At 38.3% G+C, this 11,249-nt stretch overlaps 1 protein-coding gene across 4 annotated transcripts in view; it reads right to left on the reverse strand.

Annotated features, from left to right (window-relative positions):
• ranbp3b (RAN binding protein 3b) overlaps positions 1–1,762 on the reverse strand; it is a 44,369-nt gene extending 42,607 nt beyond the window's left edge. For all 4 annotated transcript variants that reach the window (XM_051700621.1, XM_051700622.1, XM_051700620.1 and 1 more), the window contains exon 1: positions 1,726–1,762. In XM_051700621.1, the coding sequence (XP_051556581.1) occupies positions 1,726–1,747 (22 nt within the window). In that variant the 5' untranslated portion in view covers positions 1,748–1,762. The remainder of the gene's footprint in view (positions 1–1,725) is intronic.
• Between the last annotated feature and the right edge of the window lie 9,487 nt (positions 1,763–11,249).

Consider the following 11,249-nt stretch of genomic DNA (forward strand, 5'->3'; position numbering starts at 1 on the left):
CACACACGAACACTCACTCACTCTCTCTCACACACACACTCACACACGAACACTCACTCTCTCTCACACACACTCACTCTCTCACACACACACACACACACGAACACTCACTCTCTCTCACACACACTCACTCTCTCACACACACACACACGAACACTCACTCTCTCTCACACACACTCACTCTCTCACACACACACACACGAACACTCACTCTCTCTCACACACACACACACTCTCTCTCTCACACACACACACACACGAACACTCACTCACTCTCACACACACTCACTCTCTCTCACACACACGAACACTCACTCTCTCTCACACACACGAACACTCACTCTCTCTCACACACACGAACACTCACTCTCTCTCTCACACACACACACACACTCACTCTCTCACTCACACACACGAACACTCTCTCACTCACACACACGAACACTCTCACTCACACACACGAACACTCTCTCTCTCACACACACGAACACTCACTCACTCTCACACACACGAACACTCACTCTCTCTCACACACACGAACACTCACTCTCTCTCACACACACACACACACACACGAACACTCACTCTCTCTCACACACACGAACACTCACTCTCTCTCACACACACGAACACGACCTCACTCTCTCTCACACGAACACGACCTCACTCTCTCTCACACACACACGAACACGACCTCACTCTCTCACACACGAACACTCACTCTCACACACACGAACACTCACTCACTCACTCTCTCACACATACACGACCTCACTCTCTCTCTCTCTCTCTCTCACACACACACGACCTCTCTCTCTCTCTCTCTCTCACACACACACACACGACCTCTCTCTCTCTCACACACACACACTCTCTCTCTCTCACACACACACACACACTCACACACACAAGAACACTCACTCTCACACACACACAAGAACACTCACTCTCACACACACACAAGAACACTCACTCTCTCTCTCACACGAACACTCTCTCTCTCACACGAACACTCTCTCTCTCACACACACACACACACACACACACACACACAAGAACACTCACTCTCTCGCACACACAAGAACACTCACACGAACACTCACTCTCTCTCTCACACACACACGAACACTCACTCTCTCTCACACAAGAACACTCACTCTCTCATATACACAACACTCACTCTCTCACACGAACACTCACTCTCTCTCACACACACAAGAACACTCACTCTCTCACACGAACACTCACTCTCTCGCACACACACACAAGAGAACACTCACTCTCTCGCACACACAAGACCACTCACTCTCTCGCACACACACGAACACTCACTCTATCTCGCGCGCGCGCGCACACACACACACTCACTCTCTCTCTCTCTCTCTCTCTCTCTCTCTCTCTCTCTCTCTCTCTCACACACACACACACACACACACACACACACACACACACACACTCACACTCACTCTTTCTCGCGCACACACACATACACACACAAACACTCACTCGTACTAACACAAACACACACTGTCAGTGAGTGGTTAGCGCGTTAAGCTAAAACAAGCTAAACATCAACATACATCCCGCCTCAGTGCTGCTTATAAACACAGACCGTGTCCAAAACACGCGTGATACTCTAAAGATCACAAACATGACGTGTACGAACCGCTGTGAAGGTTTATTAGCGTTGTTTTGCACGTTTCGTGGATTCACACGGTCGCTTACCTTCGTTCGCCAAGTCCGCCATTTTACTTCTCCGCGCACACCCATAATGCACCGCTGCGCAAGCGCCTGTGTTTCATACAATTTTTTTTATTTATTTATTTCTTCTTCAACATTGTATATATACAAACAAGAGTACATATAACAATTGTAAAAACATGTTTATAAAATTAAACATGTCAGGGGTATAAAGGAAAAAATATATGTTAAAGTGAAGCAGCACAAATTACATTACACATTAAAAATACATAGTCAACATTTCGATTTATACTATTTGATATCGTTTCCAAATATGTTTTAATTTCACTTTTAAATTATTCAAATGCAGGTGCACTTCGACAGCTACAACAGCTGCACTTCGTCATAAATTTTAAAAGTCCATATATAAAAAAAATAAAATAATAAAAATAAAGTATATTCTAAATATTTTAATTCTTTTAGTCAAGTTTTACATCCACAAAATGAGAACAGCACAAATGCCTTTGTATAGGCTGCTGTGTTTTACAATAGTGCCATCTAGTCTTAGTTTGAAGACGGCTTAATGTTTCAGAAAGTCAAACCGAACCTTAAAGGAGCACTCAGTAATTTTTTCCTCATTTAAAAAGTTTAACTCCTTAAGACATGAATTGTAATTTTGCAATATATGTAGGACATCAAGAGCACTCACATTCTAATATAGACTCCAGCCATGTCAGTAACCTTATAAAAGCTGTTTTATTCTACATGGAGAGGGTCCGCACATGGGGGCGGCCATGTTAGAATCACATGACCAGCCGAATACTACTCACTTAATCTCAGTAACCGTCCTGTTATTTGACACTTTCACTCATTGATTAAAGTAATCGAGGCTGACTGTCAATACTACATTTCTACAACTGCATCTGAAACTGAAAACTATTGATTTTAAATGATGCTGCATCCACGCCACTAGGTGTCAGTGTAAGACGACACAAAGACAAAAGTTACTGAGTGCACCTTTAAGTGTACAAATTAGGTATAGAAGACAATTCATTATAACATATACAAGGTATGTAATAATATTCAAAAAGTAAAATTCAAGACTTTACAGAAATTCACTCTTTCTGGCTTTGCTGTTTTTTACTACTGTTAATGTTTCAAAATAATGGCCTAATTCTGTTTTAAAATGTATAAAATGTGTTTTTTGTGATGCCCATTTACATTTATGAATGAAAAATTGTCCGTGTTTAAATTAGCAATACATTTATAATGCATCATTCTTTATGTTCAGCACTACTGTCAAAATAAAATAAAATATCCCTTTACCTGAAATGTATATCAACACCAGTGTTCACCCTAATAAAATACTCCAAGACACACCTGAAAAGTTTTGTGTAAATACAGATAAAGAAAAGGTGTATAATGCTTACAATTGCAATGTTACAAAAAGCACATTTTAAAACAATGTCTTTCTTAAATCTTGCAATCACCTGTTTCACAGGATAAATCTTGTGAATAATCTTAAATTAAACCTCAGACATTTTATTGGTGGCACAATATCTCCTTGTAATTTTAAAAGTCTCTTCCCAATCAATATTCTGAAATTGTGAAATTTTGACACATTTTTTTTCAAATGTTAACACCTTCTAATTTAATGCTGATCAGAGTTTGCTCATAAATATAATTATTTAATAATTCAATAAGTTATAAGAGTACAGCATCAACCACAGCCACAAAATCTGTGCTATCCATGATAGCAGTACCTTTTTTTTTTCTCAAAATTTTAATTAGACAAACAAGAGTACATTTAACCACTTTAAAAAACATTTTCATAAAAATAAACATGTCAGGGGTATATGAGAAAAAATGATATGAAAGGTAAAGTGAAGCAGCACAAATTCTATAATATATTTAAAATTATACACAATAAACGGTTCGATTTATACTTTTTGATACAGTTTCCAAATATGTTTTAACTTTATTAAATTATTCAAATGCAAGTATTGAATTTCATACAACAGCTGCACTTCGTAATAGATTTTCAAAGTCCATACATAAAAATAAAAATAATAAAGTATATTCGAAATATATTGATTATTTTAGTCAAGTTTTACATCCACAAAATGAGAAGAGCACAAAAGTCTTTGTATAGGCTGCTGTGTTTTACAATAGTGCCATCTAGACTTAGTTTGAAGCTTTTCAGCATGTCAAACTGAACCTTAAACTTGTACAGAGCCCCTTAGAGGACAGGGCGAGAATTTTGTTTCTGAAATAGTTTGGCATTCCCTCGCAATACATTTACTATGTTTATATATATATATATATATATTTATATATACAGGGTTGGGAGGGTTACTTGTGAAATGTATTCCACTACAAATTACAGAATACATGCTGTGAAATGTAATTTGTAACGTATTCCGTTAGATTACTCAAGATCAGTAACGTATTCTAAATACTTTGGATTACTTCTTCAGCACTGGTAGATTTTTTCACTTGTTTTGACTATAAAAACTCGCCAGTACAGTAAGACAAAATACACATGTTAAAAATACATTCTCTGAAAAACCTAAATATCTTATGCAGTGTTGTTTCTAAAACAAGATAAATCAAGGTGATCTTATTTTAAGGATTTTTAGATATTTTTACAGGAAAATAATACAAAAATTATTATCAAGAATACGATATTTGCCCTAATATCAAAGATCTTACTAGAAAAAAAGAAATTATGATCTAATGTGAATTTTCTTGATAAAAAAATATGATCGTGTCTGGTAACATGCATGTAAAATGGCTAGAAACAGCATTTTAGCTTAGCGTAAAGATGACAATTTACACAAGGTTTATTTCTATTTCTTCTGCTCCAAACTTACTTCAAACTTACTTCTCTGTCTGCTCGTATGAATGTAACACATCATAAGAAAGTGTTTCACTGCTGTTCAAATGCACTTTGGATCGCATCATTTATATGTATAAATGTTTTCCATCTGAAAGGACGAAATATTAAATGAAACAAATGACAATAAAATGCAAAGTAATCTCTTCAGTAATCAAAATGCTTTTTGAATGTAACTGTATTCTAATTACCAATGATTTACATTGTAACTGTAGTGGAATACAGTTACTTATATTTTGTATTTTAAATACGTGATTCCGTTACATGTATTCCGTTACTCCGTTATATTGTTCATCGTAGTTTAATTATACCTAATGCATTTACTAATGTTAATTTTTTTTACCTTATAATAAAGTGCTACTAATATTGTAGTAACCATAGTTTTTGGCGGAAAGCAAGTTTTTTTCTATAATATTTGTAGTAACATGATTGTTGTAGGCTAACCGTTTTATTATTATTATTATTATTTATTTACAGAAACCATGGTTTTACTATAGTAAGCTAAGTAACCATGTTTTGTTTTTTGTTGTTGTTGTTGTTGTTGTTGTTTTTTTGTGGAAACCATGCTTTTAATACAATGTACTGTATCCATATAGTAGCTCATGGTTTTACTATAGATTAGCCATGGTTAATCTTGTGGTTGCTATAGTTTTACTACAATACCATGGTATTTGTAGTAAAAATCAAAATAACCACAAAATTATGATTAGTTTTTGTTTTCCTGTAGAAATATTATTGTTTTACTAAGAATATCAAGGTTAAAATATAGTCATTTTGGTAAAACTATAGAAAATGTATTGCTAGAGAATGCAAAACTCATTGCGAGGGCATGCAAAGCTATTTCAGAAAAAAAAAAAATTCCTTCCCTGTCCCCTAAGGGGCTCCATAATCTTACATACAAATGTTATTGTAACCTTTAGAGTTTGAATGCAAATGCTTTATTTTATTTACTGTTGTCTGCTGACAGGGCCGTAGCAAGGATTTCTGGCCCCCTAACTGTATATTGCTCTGGGACCTTTACCTATTTAAAAAAATACAGTTTTGAATTTGTTGTGGCACCCCCTGGACCTTTGGGCCTCTAGAATCATTACCACCTTTCACCCCACTAGCTACGGCCCTGTCTGTTGATACTGCTATTTTATTTAACTGCATTGTTAAACAATCAATATTTGTTCCCATTAATTTTTTTGGTTTATGCATCCTTGTGTCTCATGCAAATAAATTTAAAGAAACGTATAAATATATAATAACACATTTGAATACGTTACTACAACCGCATCAATCAAGTATGAACACATGATGGAGCAGTTTGTCAAGGCAAGGGGTTTAATATACTGTTTAAATGGACTTGATGTTTGGCCTCTTCCATTTAAACACTTTGACATGTTTGCGGGCATGTGCAATAAGCTGCAGACAATATTCTTCAATCAAAATTGTGTTTTGACCCAAGACAGATTACCCTTCAAAAAGAACCCTGTAAATTGTGTCACTTTGAGTAGAAGTCTGTTAATTGGCAACTAACTGCTTCCTTTTATTAACCTGCAGGAGAATCATTTTAAGAATGAAAGGGTGAATTATTATAAATTACAATGTATTTGGTTTATATACAGCCCTCAGGCTGACCCCGTGTAAGCACATGTATGAAGGCAGAATTGAAAGACCTCCCAACAGACTAAATGATGAAGATTAATGTGGGTGATTATTTCATGAAAAAAAAGTCATAATCTCTTGACTGAAAGATATGGACTCCTCTATGAAAGTTGAAACAGGTAAATTAGAGGGTAGCAAAAGAATAAACAGGTGCTTTTCATTTTGTATTCCAATTATTCAGCTGACAAAATGAAAATAGAGGGATTTGTTTCTATGGTTATTTGGCTTTTAGAAGCTGTTCAGTGTGTGCACTGTAATTATATGAGTCAGTGACACAGTTATGGTCTATACATTACGGTATATGGATAGACTGTCAATGAAAAATAACAAATCCACAGTTAACTTATTCAGACTTGAAGTAATATATGTGCCAACAAGATTAATCTGACTGAATGCTAGATTGGACAAACACCACCATGTTTCATTTGGTTGTCAAGCATTTAGCTGTCTTGCATGGTCACATTAGTCTTGTTGACAGTGGCACATCACACCTTTTCAAAAGTTCTTGATGATAAAAAGTTTATTTTATTTATTTATTTTATAGTATATAAATTAAAACTAGAAAAGGAAAATTAATCAATACAAAGCGTGAAGTTTGAAGGATGTATACAGGCCTTATGTTGCACTTTTAATAATTTTAGCATGAAGAATTGAAGATAAAATGGATGAGGTGGTTTCTACAGTATGCTGTTTCTGAGGTGTTTTCAGTGGCTGCTAGATGGTTGCTAAGGTGTTTGTAGTGGTTGCTAAGGTGCTTTCAGTGGTTGCTAGGTGGTTGCGAAGGTGTTTTCAGTGGTTGCTAAGGTGCTTTTAAGTGGTTGATAGGCTTCTAGGTTTCTTTTCTCCCCTTTTCTCCCCAGTTTGGAATGCCCAATTCCCAATGCGCTCTAAGTGCTCGTGGTGGCGTAGTGACTCTGAGATGTCTGAGACCATCAATCCGCGCATCTTATCACATGGCTTGTTGAGCGCGTTACCGTGTAGACCTAGTGCATGTGTAGGCTTCACAATATTCTCCACGGCATCCACACACAACTCACCACGTGCCCCACCGAGAGCGAGAACCACATTATGGCGTCCATGAGGAGGTTAACCCAACGTAACCCTACCCACCCTAGCAACCGGTCCAGTTGGTTGTTTGGGAAGCCTGACTGCAGTCACTCAGCACGCCCTGTATCCAAACTTGCGACTCCAGGTGTGGTAGTCACTGTCTTTACTTGCTGAGCAACAGGAAGCAGGAAGCTTAGTGTTAGCGCCAACCTGTTAGCTAATGTGCTAGTTAATGCACAACAGGCCACAAACCCACAAAAAAACACTTTTTTATAAAATAAAAAATATACTAAATAGAACACATTTGTAGATGTATGCTAGGTGGTTTCTAAAATGTTTTCAGTGGTTGCTGAGGTGCTTTCAGTGGTTGCTAGGCAGTTGCTTAGGTAATATCAGTGGGTGCTTGATAGTTGCTAAGGTGTTTTCAGTGGTTGTTAGGCAATTGTTAAGGTGATTTCAGTGATTGCAAGGTGGTTGCCAAGGTGCCTTTAGTAGTTGCTAGGAGGATGCTAAGATGATTTCATTGGATGCTTAGTGGTTGCTAAGGTGTTTTCAGTGATTATTAAGTGATAATTAAGGTGCTTTCAGTGGTTGTTAGGTGATTGTTAAGGTGTTTAAAGTGATTGCTTGGCAATTGTAAAGGTGTTTTCAGTGGTTGTTAGGTGATTGTTAAGGTGCTTTCAGTAATTGTAGGTGGTTGCCAAGGTGCCTTTAGTAGTTGCTAGGAGGATGCTAAGATGTTTTCATTGGTTGCTAGGTGGTCGCTAAGGTGTTTTCATTGGTTAGGTGTTTGTTAAAGTGTTTTCACTGGTTGTTAGGCGATCGTTAAGTTGCTTTCAGTGATTTGATGTTGTTGCCAAGGTGCATTTAGTAGTTGCTAGGAGGATGCTAAGGTGTTTTCAGTGGTTGTTAGGCAATTGTTAATGTGCTTTCAGTGGTTGGTAGGTGATTGTTAAGGTGTTTTCAGTGGTTGTTAAGTGACTGTTAAGGTGTTTTCAGTGAATGTTAGGCGATTGTTAAGGTGCTTTCAGTGGTTCTTAGGCGAATGTTAAGGTGTTTTCAGTGGTTCTTAGGTGAATGTTAAGGTGTTTTCAGTGGTTGTTAGACGATTGTTAAGGTGCTTTCAGTGGTTGTTAGGCGAATGTTAAGGTGTTTTCAGTGGTTCTTAGACAATTGTTAAGGTGTTTTCAGTGGTTCTTAGGTGAATGTTAAGGTGTTTTCAGTGGTTCTTAGGCGAATGTTAAGGTGTTTTCAGTGGTTCTTAGGCGATTGTTAAGGTGTTTTCAGTGGTTCTTAGGCGAATGTTAAGGTGTTTTCAGTGGTTGTTAGACGATTGTTAAGGTGCTTTCAGTGGTTGTTAGACGATTGTTAAGGTGTTTTCAGCGGTTGTTAAGCGATTGTTAAGGTGTATTCAGTGGTTGTTAGACGATCGTTAAGGTGTTTTTAGTGGTTGCGAGGTGGTTGCCAAGGTGCCTTTAGTAGTTACTAGGAGGATGCTAAGGTGTTTTCAGTGGTTGCTAGGTGATTGTTAATGTGCTTTCAGTGATTGCTAGGTGGTTGCCAAGGTGCCTTTAGTAGTTGCTAGGAGGATGCGAACATGTTTGGTCAGTGGTTGCTGGGTAGTTGATAAGATGTTCTCAGTTGTTTAAGCTTTTGGGATATTTGATCATGTGCTATGCATTTTGAGATATGTCAAATCAAATGTATGAATCTCTGCCTAAGTCACTGACATCAACATTTCTTTGCCAACATGAATACGGGACATATTTTACCTGTTCACTCTAGAAGATAATCTGTAATAAATCTACTTATGACTGACCGTAAATGCAACCTTACTGCCTTATCATGCAATATAAGATCTCAAAGGTTATATTGCAGTTTATGGCCCTCCAATGTGGTTTGTTCATTATAGACACTGACAGCTATCATTATAGCACATAAAATATGACCTCAGTTATCAAATTTCAACACTCCGTAGAAGAAAAATTATTAACAAAATCTTTTTGTCTTATTATTTTCCCTCATAGAGAACAATGATTTAAAAGAGAGAAAACTGATATTTTTTTAGCTGAAGTCTTCTGCTTCTCAGACATTTCTCCTATTTCCCTGTGTGTTTATTTTCATTTTCCTCGTGTGTCGTCAGCTGTCACTGATCAGCCGTGATCAGCGTTGCCATGACTACCTTGCTCATTAGCTGAGCGGCTGATTAGCGACAGCTGTTATTAATTTTCCATTCTCTATTTTAACTCAGTCTTGGTGTTCCCAATTGGCCTGGGTGGAGTACGCCCACAATTCATTGCTCCTATCGTCTACGGGCTTATCGCCCTTCCAGTGTTGCCTGGGATGCCAGCCACATTTGTTCCAAGAGCAGGAGCCCAATGTCATCATTCCCTCCGCCCATGCTTTCATTCAGAAGTGCCGACGAACCTGGAGACAGGCCAGAGAAGACCTCTTGAAGACTGGCGCTCTCTTCAAGGCTCAAGCCGACCGGCACCGGTCTAAGCCCCCGGTTTACATTTGTGGGCAGAAGGTTTAGTTGTCCGCTAAGGACATTTCACTCTGACTCCCATTACATAAACTGGGACCCAAATTCATCAGGCCCTTTGCCATTACCAAGGTGCTTAGTCTGGTGGCAGTTTGGCTCAAGCTACCCTGTTTCCTTAAGCGTGTTCATCCAGTTTTTTATGTGTCTAGAATTAAACCAGTTTTTAATTCTGAGTTACATCCCACCGCTCCCATCCCACCTCCCCCACATCTCGTCAGATGCCTCTTAGACGTGAGGCGGAGGGGCAGAGGGTTCCAGTATTTAGTCGACTGGGAGGGCTATGGACCTGAGGAGAGGTGCTGGGTTCCGACGCATGACTTTCTGGATGGCGCCCTCATCTATGAGATCCACCGTCGTCATGGTGGGTCTCCTGCAGGCACCAGGAGGTGTCCGTGGGGTGGGTACTGTCACAGACTCAGTGAGCCGCCAGTTTTTTACTGTGTGTTTGTTTTCAAGAAGCACAATACGATGATACTTGAACAAAAATGAGCTGCATGGTCGAGTTGCCAGAAAGATGCCAATGCCACAATAAAGTTACAATATGCCCGACAACACCTTGACACGCCTCACAGCTTCTGGCACACTGTAATTTGGAGTGACGAGACCAAAATAGAGCTTTATGGTCACAACCATAAGCGCTATGTTTGGAGAGGGGTCAACAAGTATTGTGCTCTTTGAAACAACCACACCGTCTTTTTCCAGAGCAGCCTGTATTTCTCCTGAGGTTACCTGTGGGTTTTTCTTTGTATCCCGAACAATTCTTCTGGCAGTTGTGGCTGAAATCTTTCTTGGTCTACCTGGCCTTGGCTTGGTATCAAGAGATCCCTGAATTTTCCACTTCTTAATAAGTGATTGAACAGTACTGACTGGCATTTTCAAGGCTTTGGATATCTTTTTATATCCTTTTCCATCTTTATACAGTTCTATTACCTTGTTACGCAGGTCTTTTGACAGTTCTTTTCTGCTCCCCATGGCTCAGTATCTAGCCTGCTCAGTGCATCCACGTGAGAGCTAGCAAACTCATTGACTATTTATACACAGACACTAATTGCAATTTTAAACCTGTGTGTGTCACCTTGTGTGTCTGTAACAAGGCCAAACATTCAAGGGTATGTAAACTTTTGATCAGGGCCATTTGGGTGATTTCTGTTATCATTATGATTTAAAAAGGAGCCAAACAACTATGTGATAATAAATGACTTCATATGATCACTATCCTTAAATAAAAGACAGTTTTTTTGCATGATCAGTCATATTTTCAAAATCAATGCCAAAATTTCACAATTTCTGCCAGGGTATGCAAACTTTTGAGCACAACTGCATATCAGCATTCCATTTCTAGACACATTTAGATTATATTTCTTCAGTGACACTGTTATGTAACATTCTTTTTATGTAGAGTATGCTACCAAGAGAGAAAAGTTACATTTA

The sequence above is a fragment of the Myxocyprinus asiaticus genome, chromosome 6, assembly GCF_019703515.2.
Source record: "Myxocyprinus asiaticus isolate MX2 ecotype Aquarium Trade chromosome 6, UBuf_Myxa_2, whole genome shotgun sequence".
In the NCBI taxonomy this organism is placed as follows: domain Eukaryota; kingdom Metazoa; phylum Chordata; class Actinopteri; order Cypriniformes; family Catostomidae; genus Myxocyprinus; species Myxocyprinus asiaticus.